The sequence below is a fragment of the Pleurodeles waltl genome, chromosome 9 (assembly GCF_031143425.1).
Source record: "Pleurodeles waltl isolate 20211129_DDA chromosome 9, aPleWal1.hap1.20221129, whole genome shotgun sequence".
NCBI classification, from domain to species: domain Eukaryota; kingdom Metazoa; phylum Chordata; class Amphibia; order Caudata; family Salamandridae; genus Pleurodeles; species Pleurodeles waltl.
In genome coordinates this window covers 58,555,794-58,572,957 of record NC_090448.1, presented here as the reverse complement: position 1 = coordinate 58,572,957, position 17,164 = coordinate 58,555,794, and the positions used below count along the sequence as shown (strand labels likewise).

At 45.1% G+C, this 17,164-nt stretch overlaps 1 protein-coding gene across 1 annotated transcript in view; it reads left to right on the top strand.

Moving 5' to 3' along the window:
- The window catches only part of ALDH1L1 (aldehyde dehydrogenase 1 family member L1), a 165,806-nt gene extending 149,151 nt beyond the window's left edge, over positions 1 to 16,655 (top strand). The window contains exons 22-23 of the mRNA XM_069206278.1: positions 13,814 to 14,013; positions 15,573 to 16,655. Of these exons, the coding sequence (XP_069062379.1) occupies positions 13,814 to 14,013; positions 15,573 to 15,628 (256 nt within the window). The 3' untranslated portion in view covers positions 15,629 to 16,655. The remainder of the gene's footprint in view (positions 1 to 13,813; positions 14,014 to 15,572) is intronic.
- The last annotated feature ends 509 nt before the right edge of the window (positions 16,656 to 17,164 follow it).

The following is a 17,164-nucleotide window of genomic DNA, read 5'->3' as shown; positions in this document are numbered from 1 at the left end:
CTTTGGTAATGCTTTATCTGTTGGAGACTCTATTTAGCCGCGGATTCCTTACCTTAGAGTTACCCCCAGCCATCAGACAGGATCCAGAACTTTTTGTGAGCAGTACCCCTGCGCGCAAGTAACTGGCATTGTTCTGCTGCATGTGGTGTCGTCAGCGTTGTCTGCGCTAGATGTGTTCTGAGCGGTGCCTATATAGGCACCACCCAGTGTGCTGACGTCAGTTTCTTTTCTTGACTTTCGACGCCAACTGCACAGAGCCACGAAGAACACTGACCACTCATGTGTGAAACTAGGGCCCCTAGGGGGAACAGCCCTTTACTCTTAATTTATTTGCAAAATGGGGAGGATGAGTGGGTCGGTAAGGGATCTATGGCTTGATAGTCTCTTCTACTTAAGGCTTTACTCCAGGTAGGTAATTTGTATATCTGATGGAGACTTCCATCTGCAGATTCCCTGCCTTAGAATAGATACCCAAGCATTACCTCCCGAGAGGTGGGATTGTGACATGGACTATAATAGAAAGTCTTGTAGGACTGAACGGGCAAAATGCCCATCTCAGTGGACCTTTGAAGGCAGTAGTGCTCCGTAAGTATATGCAGGGAAGCCCACGTTGTGGCCTGACAGATATCCAGAACAGGTACTCCTTGAGCTAAAGCAGTGGTTGCAGTTTTGGCTTTGGTACAGAGAGCTTGAAAACTTCAGAAGGTTGCTTTAAGGCAAATTCGTAGCAGATTTTGATGCATAGCACTATCCATCGTGAGATGATCCGTTTCTGTACGCCTTTCCTTTTTTGGCTCCAACATACCCCACAAAGAGTTGATCGTCCACCTGAACTCTTTTGTGCTGTCAAGGTAGAATGACAACACACTTTTTGGGTCCAGACAATGAAGTCTCTCCTATTCTTTAGATGGGTGAGGCTGAGCATAAAAAGTAGGCAGAGTGATAGGCTGGTCTACAGGAAAAGGGAGTGACTGTCTTCGGCAGGAAGGATGCCCTAGTCCGAAGGACCAGCTTGCCTGGATAGATGGTAAGGTACAGAGGCTGAGATGACAAAGCCTGTAGTTCACTGACCTCCAGGCAGATGGTATAGCCACGAGAAAGGCTGTTTTTGTAGTGAGCAGCCTTTAGGACAGTTCAGAAAGAAAGCACATGAGAAATGTTAGCACAAAAGTTAAGTCCCACTGAGGCATAATGAAGGCTGAAGGTGGGAAAATGTGTTGGAGACCTTTTAAAAACCTATGTACAGTAGGGAACATGAACACGGATGGCCAATCTGGCAAATCAGAAATGCAGAAAGATAGCATTTTAAGGTGCCTAAAGCAGAGCTCTGCTGGGCTAGAGAAAGAAAGAACCTGAGAAAGGGGTACAGCTAGGGGTCAACCTGCTTATCTGTACACCATGCCATGACTTTCCCCAACGGCAGGCATATAAGACTTATTGGAGTAATTCCCTACCTCCGGATGGAGACACCTTTTGTGATCTGCTAGGCATCAACGGCTGAGTTTGTCTGCCCTGGCATTAATAGAGCCCACAAGGTGTTGAACCACCAGGAATATGCCCTGATGTTCCAACCATGACCAGAGGCACAGAGCCTCTTGACAATGGGAACACAGTCCAAGCCCCACCCTGTTTGGTTTGTTGCAGTACCACATGGTGGTGGTGCTGACTGTGAACACTGAACCAGCCTTCCCCGGACTGAAAAGAAAGAAAGCCTTCAATGCCAGTCAGATCGCTCAGAGCTCCAACAGGCTGATGTGGATTCCAGTTTTCACCAGAGTCCTCTGATTTCTATATCTCCCAGATGGCTTCCCTAGCCCAGAAGTGATCCATCTGTCACCACAGTACGATCTGGTTGGAAAAGGGAGAAGGGTCTGCCACTGACCCAATTGGGGTTCGTTAGCCACCGCTGCAGGACTTTTGCATTTCCCTCTGAGATCTGGACCATGTCAGAGAGACTCTCCTGATGCTGTTGCCACTGGAACTTCAGGTCCCACTGCAGAGCCCTCAAATGTAACAGCCTCAGAGCCATTCTCACCAAAATCCAGGATAGAAGCTGGAACATGGGTGTCATAGCCTCTATGTCCTGGACTTGCGGCTCAGGAGGATACGCTTAAACTGCACTCTGTCCAGAACAGCCCCGATGACAGGAAGTGTCTATGAGGGAGTCAGGTGTGAAGTGTCTACGAGGAAGTCAGGTGTGACTTTGGCACGTTGATAGTGAACCCCAGCAAGTGCAGGAGGTCCGCCGTAGTTTGCAGGTGGGAGACGACTGCCTGTGACGAGCCCGCCTTCAACAGCCAATCAACGAGGTAGGGAAAGACTGGACTCCCTGACCTTCGAAGATGAACTGCAGCCACCTCCATTACTTCGGTGAACACCCGAGGGGCACTTGTAATGCCAAATGGGAGCACAGCAAACTGAAAGTGCTCTTGGCTTACCAGAACCGCAGGTAGCGTCCTGCAAGTCTAGCGATAATATCCAGTCTCCTGGGTGTGCAAGCATGAGCATTTTGAATTTCTCCTTTTTCTGGAAGAGATTGAAAAGGCAAAGGTCTAAAATAGGAAAAAGACTTCTGTCCTTCTTGGGGAATATAAATAGAGCGGCAAGCAACCACGACGTAATTATGATGCCAGCACCTTCTCTATAGCTCACTTGGCAAAGAAAGCAAACACCTCCTGAAGAAACAAGGAGAGATGGTCCTCCCTCAGCTTGTTGTTAGTAGGCGGCATGGGTAGTCAAAAAGGGGAGGAAGTAGCCCCTTCAGATGAGCTTCAGAACCCAACAGGAAGATGTTATTGACCTCCAGAGGTGCAGATCACAGCATATTCTGACGCCCCCTCCCCCAGTGGATGCCCATGATCGTCTGAGGGCATACTAAAGGGGTTTGGAGACTGCGGCTGCCAGGAGGGATTGTGGACTGGCTCAAAATCTGTCTGCCTGACCACAGTGGTCTATGGAAACTGCATCCTTGACCACAAAGCGATTTCACAGATTGCTGACCGGGGTGCCTGGGCATGTATCGACAAGTTTGGAAGCCCCTTTCCTGGCCATGAAAGGGGCGCAATGCTGCTTGGAGTTGGCATGTGGTCATGGAAAGGCCCCAGGAGCTGGCCGTAGCTTTGCTGTTCTTAAAGCACTCGAGCAGAGTCCGCCTTCTTACTAAACATCCAAAAGCCATCAAAGGGCATTTCCATGAGCGAGGCCTGGACATCCCCTGAAAAGCCAGTGATTCTCAGCCCATCGTGGAACCAAAGGCCTAGTGAGTTAGTCGTATTCAGCCCACATTGTATGGTGAACTTGTTTATGTCCCTTCTGTCAGCAACTTCTTGAGAGAGCATTGCTCGGGCCTCCTCCTGAGACCATGGGCAGCACTTGCGCAACTGAGTCCCAGATAGTATGGGAGTATCAGCCCAAGAAGCTTGGAGTGTTCACTGACCTCCATTCCAGGCTAGCAGAAGAGAACATCCTCTTCCTGAAGGTATCCAGCCTTTTGTATTCCCTGTCCGGTGAAGTGGAAGGGAATACACTGTGTTAATTTTGGAGGTAGAGACTAGACTTAGACCACCAAGCTCTCTGTGGTAGAGTGTTGAGTGAAGAAACTGGGTGAGGCAATAGGAGTCCCCTGAGGTGCGACGATGGAGACCAGTAATTGTCCTTTGCACGGGAGCCCCCTTTGCAGGGCTTGGACCTAGCCCTGAGTAGGACATCCATAAGGCCTTCATTGAATGGGAGTAATGGTTCTATGGGGCAACTCCTGGTTGAAGCACTGCGTCTTGACTGCCACAAGGGAAGCGTAAGGTCCAGGTCCTCAGCCGCCCTTCACCCCACTACTGCAAAAGAGGAGCCCTCCTCCATAGTCACGGTAGAGGGAGACACCAGGCCAGTGTCGGGAAGGTGTCAAGCCCAGATGATCCCCCAGCTGTCTTCTGTCTCTTCTAACTGGTATACATAAGGATCTGCAGGCTTTGCCCATTCATTTCACAATCCAGGCCTATCATGTGAATAAGGCACTGGCTCCGTGCCCCCCTACACACAGTCCCCCCGCAACCACCACCCCCCATCACTGCCAGCATTGGACAATACCCATCCAGCTTCGTGTCGGAATCTGGGATGAATATGGGGATGGTGCCACCATGGGGCAGCGGAACTGGAGCGAGTGCAGAGGAAGGTTGAGGTGGCTCAGCTGGCACTGCTTCAAATCCATCAATGGATCCCAGTCACCTGCCTGGTGCTGGGGGCGAGCCCGCCGGTAGAAGACCAGTAGGAGCCCTTCCTGAGCTTGTGGGGAACAAAGGCGCTCCAGCAGGGACGGACTGCCCAAATTTGAGGTGCATAGCCTCATAAAATTAACACAATTGGCCAGGGGTCAGTCTGGCTCTTGGACACTCTGGGAGACGCGGAGACAGCCCAGGTACAGGCTCCACCACAGAGCTAGGCCTTGAGTGCTGATGTTCCCTCGTCTCGTCAGATGACTTTGATGGACATGGCAAAGTCAGAGTTATCTTCAAATTAATGCTCTTCTTGTGCTAGTGGGACATACCCAATTGTTTCCGACAACTTCGTCTACAACAACAAATGCTTGGAGTGGCTCCACGACCAATCTCTCCAAACCAATCATGGGACCTTCCTCTTGACAGAGATCTTGGAACACTGTGGCGTTCCATGTTGAGGATCTTAATGGACCACTCCCTCAAGGACTTTGGGTGCATGGCAAGTTAATCGGTGCAGGTCTTGGCGTCGTGGTCAGGCTCCAAACACCAGAGGCACACCAAATGTGGGTTTGTCACTGACAACTGGCGGTGACTGGCACCACAGGCAATTGAAACCAGTCTTCCTTGCGGACATCCTTGACTCACACGGAGACATAGTCTTGGAAAAGTCTCATAAAACGTGGAATAAAGCTTAAAAAAGGACTTGGGGTAGCTCTTCACTGGATCTGCCCTGACTGGCACGGAAAGAAAAGAACTGACATCAGTACGCTAGGTTGCTGCCTACATAGGCACCGCGCACGTCGCTTCCAGCGTGGGTGATGCTGAAAACACTACACAGAGCACAGCGACACCACCTACCAACTCGGAGGGGTACTCCTCCTGAAACATTTTGAATCCAGTCTGACACCAAGGGATAATTCTAAGATAAGGAATCTGCAGATAGAAGTCTCAATAAGATAAACATAGTTAAAAACAGAGGTTCGATGGCATCTGTCGCTGTAGATACGCATGTTTTGCAATAGCTCGCCATCTGGTGTTGGGCCGGAGTGTTACAAGTTGTTTTTCTTCGAAGAAGTCTTTCGAGTCACGGGACCGAGTGACTCCTCCTTTTGTCTCCATTGCGCATGGGCGTCGACTCCATCTTCGATTGTTTTTTTTCCGCCATCGGGTTCGGACGTGTTCCTGTCGCTCCGAGTTTCGGAACGGAAAGATAGCTAATTTCGGAAGATTTTCGTCGGTATTGTTGCGTTCGGGATCGGCGTAGTTAGATTCAACACCGCGTCGAAGGATCGAAGAGCTCCGGTGCCCTTCGGGGGTAGTTTTTTCGATCCCCCGTCGGGGCCTGGTCGGCCCGACCGCGTGCTGAAGAACGCCGATGGAACGGACCCCGTTCCGTTTCTGCCCCAAATGCCACAATAAATACCCCTATACAGACCAACACTTGGTCTGTAACCTGTGCCTGTCACCTGAGCACAGTGAAGACACCTGCGAGGCCTGTCGTGCGTTCCGGTCCCGAAAAACACTCCGAGACCGTCGAGCCAGAAGACTTCAGATGGCGTCCGCGCCGACAGGCCACCGAGAGTTCGAGGAACAAGAAGAGGAAGGTACCTTCTCGATCCAAGACTCAGACTCCGAAGGATTCGACGATACACAAACCGTGAGTAAGACGTCGAAAACCACACAGAGGAAGATTTACAAGGCCCAGGGGACGCCACTGCCACCAGGCCATGGCTCCACCCATAAATTCGGTGACCGACCGTCGGCACCGAAAAAGGCCCAAACAGTGCCGAGATCGTCCGACTCCGGTCGAGACACCGGCACGCAGCCTTCTCGGGACCGAGAAAGTGCTGGAGACAAGCCTCGACACCGAGATGCCGGTGTAGACACGGCTCAACGCCGAGACAGCGGCCCCGAAGAAGATCGGCGCCGATAGGTTTCGGCACCGAAAATGAAAAAAGTCACCTCGGAGCCGAAAAAGGATGCAGACAGGGTTTCGGTCCCGAAACAAACTGCAACCGACCCAGCTTCAGGCTCTTATACAGAAGAGCACTCGCTAACCTCCCAAATGCAAAAGCATAGGTTTGAGGAAGAGCTACAATCAACTGATGTGGACCATACGCAAAAGCGTATTTTCATACAGCAGGGGACAGGAAAAATAAGCACCCTTCCCCCTATTAGAAGAAAGAGAAGGTTGGAGTTCCAAACTGAACAGACACCACAACCAAAAGTGGTGAAAAGTGTTACCCCACCACCCTCTCCTCCGCCCGTGATTAACGTCTCACCAGCACAAACTCCATCACACTCCCCAGCTCACACCACCATAAGCCAGGGTGACCAAGATCAAGACGCATGGGACCTATACGACGCCCCAGTGTCAGATAACAGTCCGGAGGCATACCCTACGAAGCCATCTCCACCAGAGGACAGCACCGCGTATTCTCAAGTGGTGGCTAGAGCAGCACAATTTCACAACGTAAGCCTCCACTCAGAACAGGTCAAGGATGATTTTTTATTCAACACACTCTCCTCCACCCACAGCTCATACCAAAGCCTGCCTATGCTCCCTGGTATGCTCCGGCACGCAAAAGAAATCTTTAAGGAGTCGGTCAAAAGTAGGGCAATCACACCAAGGGTGGAAAAAAAGTATAAGGCGCCTCCTACAGACCCGGTTTTCATGACTACACAGCTGCCACCAGACTCTGTCGTTGTAGGAGCAGCTAGGAAAAGGGCCAACTCCCACACATCTGGAGATGCACCACCCCCAGATAAAGAAAGCCGCAAGTTCGATGCAGCTGGTAAGAGAGTCGCAGCACAAGCTGCAAACCAGTGGCGCATCGCGAACTCCCAGACACTACTTGCGCGCTATGACAGAGCCCACTGGGACGAGATGCAACATCTCATTGAACATCTGCCCAAGGACTTACAAAATAGGGCAAAACAAGTGGTTGAGGAGGGACAGACCATTTCCAACAACCAGATCCGCTCCTCCATGGACGCTGCAGATACAGCTGCACGGACAATTAATACATCTGTAACTATCAGAAGGCATGCATGGCTCCGAACGTCTGGATTTAAACCAGAGATTCAACAAGCAGTTCTCAATATGCCTTTTAACGAAAAAGAACTGTTCGGTCCAGAAGTGGACACAGCGATTGAGAAACTCAAAAAAGATACGGACACTGCCAAAGCCATGGGCGCACTCTACTCCCCGCAGAGCAGAGGGAATTACAGCACATTCCGTAAAACACCCTTTAGAGGGGGGTTTCGGGGTCAGAGCACACAAGCCAGCACCTCACAAGCAACACCGTCCAGTTACCAGGGACAGTATAGAGGAGGTTTTCGGGGACAATATAGAGGAGGGCAATTCCCTAGGAATAGAGGAAGATTTCAGAGCCCCAAAACCCCTACTACTAAACAGTGACTCACATGTCACTCACCCCCTCCACACAACACCAGTGGGGGGAAGAATAAGTCATTATTACAAAGCATGGGAGGAAATCACTACAGACACTTGGGTTCTAGCAATTATCCAACATGGTTATTGCATAGAATTTCTACAATTCCCTCCAAACATACCACCAAAAGCACAAAATTTGACAACACATCATTCCAATCTCCTGGAGATAGAAGTGCAGGCACTATTGCAAAAGAATGCAATCGAATTAGTGCCAAACACACAAATAAACACAGGAGTTTACTCACTGTACTTTCAGATACCAAAGAAGGACAAAACGCTGAGACCAATCCTAGACCTCAGAGTAGTGAACACTTTCATCAAATCAGACCACTTTCACATGGTCACACTACAAGAAGTATTGCCATTGCTAAAACTACACGACTACATGGCAACTTTAGACCTCAAGGATGCTTATTTCCATATACCAATACACCCATCGCACAGGAAATACCTACGGTTTGTATTCAAGGGAATACATTACCAATTCAAGGTACTGCCTTTCGGATTAACAACCGCACCAAGAGTCTTTACCAAATGTCTAGCGGTAGTCGCTGCACACATAAGAAGGCAGCAAATACATGTGTTCCCATATCTAGACGACTGGCTAATCAAGGCCCATTCGTTAATAGAGTGCTCAAATCACACAAATCATATCATACAAACCCTCTTCAAACTAGGGTTCACCGTCAACTTCACAAAATCCAAAATTCTGCCGCACAAGGTACAACAATACCTGGGAGCCATAATAGACACATCAAAAGGAGTAGCCACTCCAAGTCCACAAAGAATTCAAAATTTCAACACCATCATACAACGCATGTATCCAACACAAAGGATACAAGCAAAGATGGTACTACAACTCCTAGGCATGATGTCTTCATGCATAGCCATTGTCCCAAACGCAAGACTGCACATGAGGCCCTTACAACAGTGCCTAGCATCACAGTGGTCACAAGCACAGGGTCACCTTCTAGATCTGGTGTTAATAGACCGCCAAACTTACCTCTCGCTTCTGTGGTGGAACAACATAAATTTAAACAAAGGGCGGCCTTTCCAAGACCCAGTGCCACAATACGTAATAACAACAGATGCTTCCATGACAGGGTGGGGAGCACACCTCGATCAACACAGCATACAAGGACAATGGAACGTACATCAAACAAAACTGCATATAAATCACCTAGAACTTCTAGCAGTTTTTCAAGCACTAAAAGCTTTCCAACCAATAATAGTTCACAAATACATTCTCGTCAAAACAGACAACATGACAACAATGTATTATCTAAACAAGCAAGGGGGGACGCACTCCACGCAGTTAAGCCTGCTAGCACAAAAGATTTGGCGTTGGGCAATTCACAACCAAATTCGCCTAATAGCACAATTTATACCAGGGATCCAAAATCAACTCGCAGACAATCTCTCTCGAGATCACCAACAGGTCCACGAATGGGAAATTCACCCCCAAATTCTGAACACTTATTTCAAACTCTGGGGAACACCTCAGATAGACTTGTTTGCGACAAAGGAGAACGCAAAATGCCAAAACTTCGCATCCAGATACCCACACAAACAGTCCCAAGGCAATGCCCTATGGATGAACTGGTCAGGGATATTTGCTTACGCTTTTCCTCCTCTCCCTCTCCTTCCTTACCTGGTAAACAAACTCAGTCAAAACAAACTCAAACTCATATTAATAGCACCAACTTGGGCAAGGCAACCCTGGTACACAACGCTGCTAGACCTATCAGTAGTACCCTGCATCAAATTGCCCAACAGGCCAGATCTGTTGACACAACACAACCAAAAGATCAGACACCCAGATCCAGCATCGCTGAATCTAGCAATCTGGCTCCTGAAATCCTAGAATTCGGGCACTTACAACTTACCCAAGAATGTATGGAAGTCATAAAACAAGCCAGAAGGCCATCCACCAGGCACTGCTATGCAAGTAAATGGAAGAGGTTTGTTTGCTACTGCCATATTAATCAAATACAACAATTACACACAACTCCAGAACATGTAGTGGGTTACTTGCTTCACTTACAAAAATCTAACCTGGCTTTCTCTTCCATTAAAATACACCTTGCAGCAATATCTGCATACCTGCAGACTACCTATTCAACTTCCCTATATAAGATACCAGTCATTAAAGCATTCATGGAGGGCCTTAGGAGAATTATACCACCAAGAACACCACCTGTTCCTTCATGGAACCTAAATGTTGTCCTAACTAGACTTATGGGTCCACCTTTTGAACCCATGCACTCCTGCGAAATACAGTTCCTAACCTGGAAGGTGGCATTTCTCATCGCCATTACTTCCCTAAGAAGAGTAAGCGAGATTCAGGCGTTTACAATACAGGAACCTTTTATACAACTACACAAGAATAAGGTCGTCCTAAGGACCAATCCTAAATTTTTGCCAAAGGTTATTTCACCGTTCCATCTAAATCAAACAGTGGAACTTCCAGTGTTCTTTCCACAGCCAGATACCGTAGCTGAAAGGGCACTACATACATTAGATGTCAAAAGAGCATTGATGTATTACATTGACAGAACAAAGAACATCAGAAAGACTAAACAACTATTTATTGCATTTCAAAAACCTCATGCAGGAAACCCAATATCAAAACAAGGTATAGCCAGATGGATAGTTAAATGCATCCAAATCTGCTACCTTAAAGCTAAACGACAGCTGCCCATTACACCAAGGGCACACTCAACCAGAAAGAAAGGTGCTACCATGGCCTTTCTAGGAAACATCCCAATGCAAGAAATATGTAAGGCAGCCACATGGTCTACGCCTCACACATTCACCAAGCACTACTGTGTAGACGTGTTATCCGCACAACAAGCCACAGTAGGTCAAGCCGTATTAAGAACATTATTTCAGACTACTTCCACCCCTACAGGCTGATCCACCGCTTTTGGGGAGATAACTGCTTACTAGTCTATGCAAAACATGCGTATCTACAGCGACAGATGCCATCGAACTGAAAATGTCACTTACCCAGTGTACATCTGTTCGTGGCATCAGTCGCAGTAGATTCGCATGTGCCCACCCGCCTCCCCGGGAGCCTGTAGCAGTTTGGATGTTACCTTCAACTATTTGTATATGTATCATCTCAACCTTAAATAGGTGCATACTTAGTCACTCCATTGCATGGGCACTATTACTACAATTCAACTCCTACCTCACCCTCTGCGGGGAAAAACAATCGAAGATGGAGTCGACGCCCATGCGCAATGGAGACAAAAGGAGGAGTCACTCGGTCCCGTGACTCGAAAGACTTCTTCGAAGAAAAACAACTTGTAACACTCCGGCCCAACACCAGATGGCGAGCTATTGCAAAACATGCGAATCTACTGCGACTGATGCCACGAACAGATGTACACTGGGTAAGTGACATTTTCATTATGGTTCTAGCTCAAACGTGTAAAACAACCAGAATTTGCCAGGCATGGTTGCCCCACCAAGTAATACTTTTTCTAGACCCCTTTTTTTTCCTGTGCCATTTATGTATGGTTGTTTTGAGTCTCTCACCAGGTCGGGCAGCCACAACGCAGGAGAACTGGCTGTAGAGTAAGGTTTACAGCCAGGCCATTGGGGGTTCCAGTGCATTGTGCACATGGCCTTTAAGCCAGGTCCCTTGCCAAACACACCTCATGGGGCAAAGCCCGGCGGTGCACACAACCAACATTCTGTGTGCACCAAACCTGAGCTGCGTATATTCTTCAGCAATATGCAGCCAGAGTTGGCTGCATGGCCTGCCTCTGTGCCCAAACCGCTGCAGGCAGCCTCCCATTGCTACACATACGGATTGGACCATCCTGCCTGGACTTTGCCATGCAGTGTTATGTGTTTTATTTGTTTTTGGATTAGCAGACCTGTACTTAGATCAGCGAGTCCAGGACATGCTTCATCCACGTGGACCATGAACCCCGGACAAACTTCTTGGGCCCATACAGAGCCTTTTCATGGGGTTCCAAATCTATATCCACAAAACCTCAATTGGCAGTCTACAAGTCCTGAAGCTTGCATTGGGTTTGAAGTACCAGTAAATGACACTTGTCCTAGGCACCGCAGATCCAGTTTCAATGAAAACTGCGGCTGAACCATAACCAGACTATGGCGAGTGCCACAATGTAATATATATGCCACTCCAGAGTAAACTAGCATGGGCTAATAATATACATTATTTGGTAGATTTGTACCAATGACTCGCAATTCACACTTTAATTACTACAACAGAAAGTGCAGTTATTACTAAAGGTCAAATTATTACGAATATTTTACACAGGGAAACCACCCTGCTAGTAGTCACAAGGATTTTTTCAATGTGATTTTACCTTGTTGTGCAACTTTTTAGCCCTACTATTCTTGTTTCAGTTGAATAGCTTTTTTGAAATATGAATGACAAAATGCATTGATATAAGCCATATCAGTAGACGCACAGAATATAGTGCACTGTTTATTATCACTGTTGATGGATGTGATAGGCAGCAGGATCCATTTGAGGCTTCTCCTTAAGCACGTTATGACCCCTCCTCACACTCTACTAGGGTAACAGCATAATAAACTCAATGCAATTACCCATGTAACAGAGTCGATGTGATGTAAGGCGCTCGGCTACTGCCCAGCGAGATTACACTGCATAGGAAATAAATAGAAAAAAGTAGTCCAGAAACCATAAGGAAAACACAGAGCCTCGTATGTTTTCAGTAATTGGCCGGTGCGATCGAGGAGGGCTAAACACCGGAAAAGGCATGACATATGCATGCCTTCCATTAATGAAAGCAAGCAAAGTTTAAAAGGCAAGCTCAAAAGCCAACCAAACACATGGGCGTGCTGTGGGCGTGGTTACAAGCCCATAGAGAGATTACAGCAGGGACAGAGCGCTTTGCGCACAACCCTAAAATTATCAATTATAGCCTTTACAAATTAATTTATTGCACATTTAATGTGCAACTATAGTTGTTCAAGAAGACAATATAACATATATTTATATTATGAGTGTACCATCAGCCCATTTCATTATTTTTCTAAAATCCATGTTTACAGACATGACCTTTGAATTGCACATTTTCATACAGTATTGTTAATCTATGGATTTACTCATTTTTTCCATGTGCTGTTAAATACTAAATCCAAAATAAACTAGTTTGATACTCACACGCATCAAAATTGATACATACATATTTATTTTTTCTTTTCCGATATTCTGGATTTCTTTTCCATTTCTTAAATAATACAATGAGAACTTTTCAGTTCCAATTCTGTACACTGGATGGAACTGTCATATTTGTTTTCAAGGAACTCAACTAAAATTAACATTGATCCATCTTAACAGTCTGGTTTATTAGTTCATGTTCACACTAGATTTAGGGGCAGAGGTACAAAGAAGTGATGCAACGCAGCACATCAGTGTAAGTTGCTGTGCTGAGCTGTGTCAAAGGGAGAAAGCAGAACAGCCACATATCTCGTAAGATCTGATTATGTTTCTCTCTGCCCCTGTGCTTGCACACTTTTGGTTGCCTTGCACCACGCACAGACCCTGCCACCAGAGCATTAGAGTGTTTGTGTAATGTCTTGCATTGGTTTTGCACTGTAAGAGTACCCTTCTATTACAAAATACTGTGCTTGTACACACATACGTTACACTTTACTAAGTCTGTATGAGTGTTCTACGGAGAAACTTTTCTCCAATGTTACGCATGCTTTGAGGAGCTCCAAGTTCTTGGCGCAAAGCTCTGTTTACTATTTTTAGTAGATTAGGTTTTTCATCAAAATCGGTGGTTTCCTAGGAACGCCCATGTACAACCCATGACTTGCCCCCTTGTGCGTAATAATGTAAGATGCTACTTTGTGGTACATTAGTGCTACTCTCCCTTTAAAATCATGAATTGTGCTGTAAAGTAAGCCCCAATTCACATCTTTGTGAGAGTTTGCACCACTTTTTGTGACTGCATCTGCAAAAAGAGTTGAAAAATCTGGCTTTGTTTTGTTGTTCGGTGCTCTTACTGATTTGCCCTAAGGTTTTAAAATGGCCCAATTTAAAAATAATGACCAGGATTTTAAGCAAACCTGCATATCTTTACTAGCATTGGTGGCATCACAACTAATCCCTGTGGCTTTTATTTTTTAGTGACATCGACGATGTACTGAGACGTGCCAATGCAACTGAGTTTGGCCTGGCTTCTGGGGTGTTTACCCGTGATATTAGCAAAGCCTTGTATGTCAGTGAGAAGCTCCAGGCTGGGACCGTGTTCATCAACACATACAACAAGACCGACGTGGCATGTCCATTTGGGGGCTTCAAACAATCCGGATTCGGGAAAGATTTAGGTAAAGCTTAGCTTATCCATTTTGGGTACCAAACGTGCCAACGTAGGAAATGTAATATTTTTTACTGATGATCTAAATTTGACTAAATATAATATACATGACAAGAAGAATAATTCAGCTCATGGTACGGAGTACAATTTAGTTGATTATTTTTTAGTTGTTTGGCCTCAAAGAGTATATTACTGAGGGAAAGTTGGAAGATACATAGAAAAACTAGATTTTTATTTTTGAGTGTGTAATACAAAGCCGACCTTGAACCAACGCTTTACAGAAAATATTATTGTAGCAAAAGTATCTTAAATATGAGATGTCGCGGGTGGGAGCCAGGTGAAACCAGAATACAAAAATCAAGATTTGACGGTGAGGTGGAATGTGACATGCACTCAGGGAATCATAAAATCTGACACTGTACAGTTCAGTTTTTTAAAAATTATAAATATATTTATAATATTGAGCAGTGAATGGTCCACAATTACATGATGTTTGGTCTACTGGCTACACTTGGATTGAAAGCAAAGTGTTTTGGTCCAAAAGGCAGGATTTTAGCATTTACGTCACATCTCCTCATCAATGACAATAGTTTCCTTAGTAACTTTAGGCTACTTACGACTTCTTCATTTGAAAGTCTTTGTTAAGTTATCTCCTGCATTCTGCCCCATATCCAGCACAGTATTATGCTGTGGCTAGCTACAACAGGCAATGACAATACAAATAAGCCTTTTAAAATATGAGTAGGCATACAAGTCGGAGGTTTACGCATACGTGCCCAGAAGTTTACTGTTTTGGGGTATTCTCAACAATCCCCATGTTAGGCTTCCTGTGGTACAATCAAGTCTAGTTTCGACTCGTTGGAAAAGATAAACAGTCTTCCTGCCTCTAGCTGGGCACAGAACATCGTCCGGAAATCAAGCTGAAAACATTTGCTGCCTCACAGAACCAACTTCCATTCTCTGAGTTTGGGGGTCCAGTGGGCTTAAGCTTAACTTACTCAAACTTCAGTTTGGTTTCTAATGAACAAACATTTTATTACGTTTCTTGGCCAGGTGTGATGGTGAAGTTTTCCTTGTTGCATTGAACATAGCGCAACGTGTTTTGAAAAGATGCAGGCCACAAAATGGGGCCAGTGAAGATCGATCAAGGATGGGAGTATTTGGGTTAATTTTGTAATTCCTTCAATGGGTCAAGTAGGACAGTGAAGCAAAATGTTAAGTATTTCGTTTGTAGAGTCTCAGCTGATGCTAGGCTCTTTAGGTAATGTATGTGTGGATTATGCTGGTTGAAACACTCACGCATTAAATAAACTTAAAAGGGTCTAGATCGCACAAGCACTTCTGGACACATGTAAAATTAATGTACCAAAGATTTCACGTTATAACTTTGCAAATCAAAGGCATGCCGTGTACTGTGTTTACTTACATGTATCTTGTGCCTACAATTGCTGTGCAGGAGTCATGATTCTTGGGCGTTGGTAGAACTTATTAATACTGATCCGTAGTTATATTTAGAGAGTTGACTTAATGGCATTTTTTTAATATTCACCCACTCTTTTGTCTTTTCAGGTGAGGAAGCCCTGAATGAATACCTAAGGACCAAAGCTGTCACCATTGAATACTAAAAAGAAAAATACCAGTCAAATCTGAGGAGAATTTTCACTTGCAGAGTTTCAGGCAGTGCTACTCAACACCCAGGACTGCACAAGCAGTACTACCCTGTATTCAGTGGAGACAAGATTTTAACATATTCACCATTTCCCTGTAAAACAAGATTCTGCCATTGGAGAAATACCTAAGAAGGCCTGCCATCTGCAAGTGTGGGATGTCATATTTCAAAGTGTAACAATGATTTCTGTAGAATAATATGTAATTGCCCCATCTTGTAAAACAGTTCCTATGACACTGTCATGATGTACTGGAAACTCTGTCCCTAAAAAAACAAAATCAGAGTGTAAAGTGCTGTTATCATGAGGAATGACAAAGTAGAGCAGTGCAGGTATGTACATATCAGAAGAGCTCCCTCGACAGTGACAAGCGGACAATGCTAAACAACTCCTGGTATGCTTGAAAACTGACGCTGGTGAAGAAGAACTCTATATTTTAGACAAAGCTTATGCAAAAGTTAGCAGGGTATTCTCTGGCATTTTTAATGGTTAATAGTCATCATGGGGGCCCCAACAATTGTGCGGTTTTGAAGAGTAACTCTCTTTTTTTTGGGGGGGGTAATCATCAGCCAACACTATTTCAGGCAATGTACTCCTATATGTGCCTTCTATTTTTACATTTTAAGAGTTCCAGAATCAGAAAAGAAACATAAAATATATTTATGCAACATTTCACTTTTCCAGAAAGCCAAAGGACCCACCATCTAAGGTCACAGATTCCTGCTGGATTGATTCAGTGACAAATATACAGAGACAACAAATTCATCTTAACATCTTCCTAGTTCATACCTCTATGAATTAGTTAACAAAGTAAACACATTGTGTAAGTCCACCACCACCAAAAAATTAATAAACAGCAAAGTTGTTTCTGTAAGCTGTTTGTTATGAGATGAGACTGATAAGACAGCAGCTCGATTACCTTAGTGAACATTTTTAATATTAGTGAGTTTTAAAATGCTTCATGATTAAATAATTTGTCATTTAATTCCTGTATTTACAGACACAGGTGATTGTGAATGTGAAGTGCCTGCCAAGCAATGCAAAATGTTGATTGACTAGTTGTGTCCACCTCTGGTCCTGAAGTTCAAAATTATACAAACTTTCAAGATGATATACTACCATGAATTTGCAGGTCTTACATTGTGAGTCATTACGTAGCAGGAATCACATCCAGAGTCATTGCATCGCATGAATCCTTTAGTACCGTTACTTTAGAGTTTTCCTTCGTAGGTAAAGTACTTTAAAAATGATTTTATGAACCTAACTATATATATATAGATATATATATATATATATATAGATAGATAGATAGATAGATAGATAGATAGATATATATATATAGATATAGATATAGATATAGATATATAAATAGATATAAACCTAATAATGATAGCCAGTAGGTAGTTATAGTTAGTACCAACTTTTCCCATAGATGAAGCGTTTTGTTGTTTTGCTAATAACTTTGACACCGTTTTACGAATCTTGACAAGTATT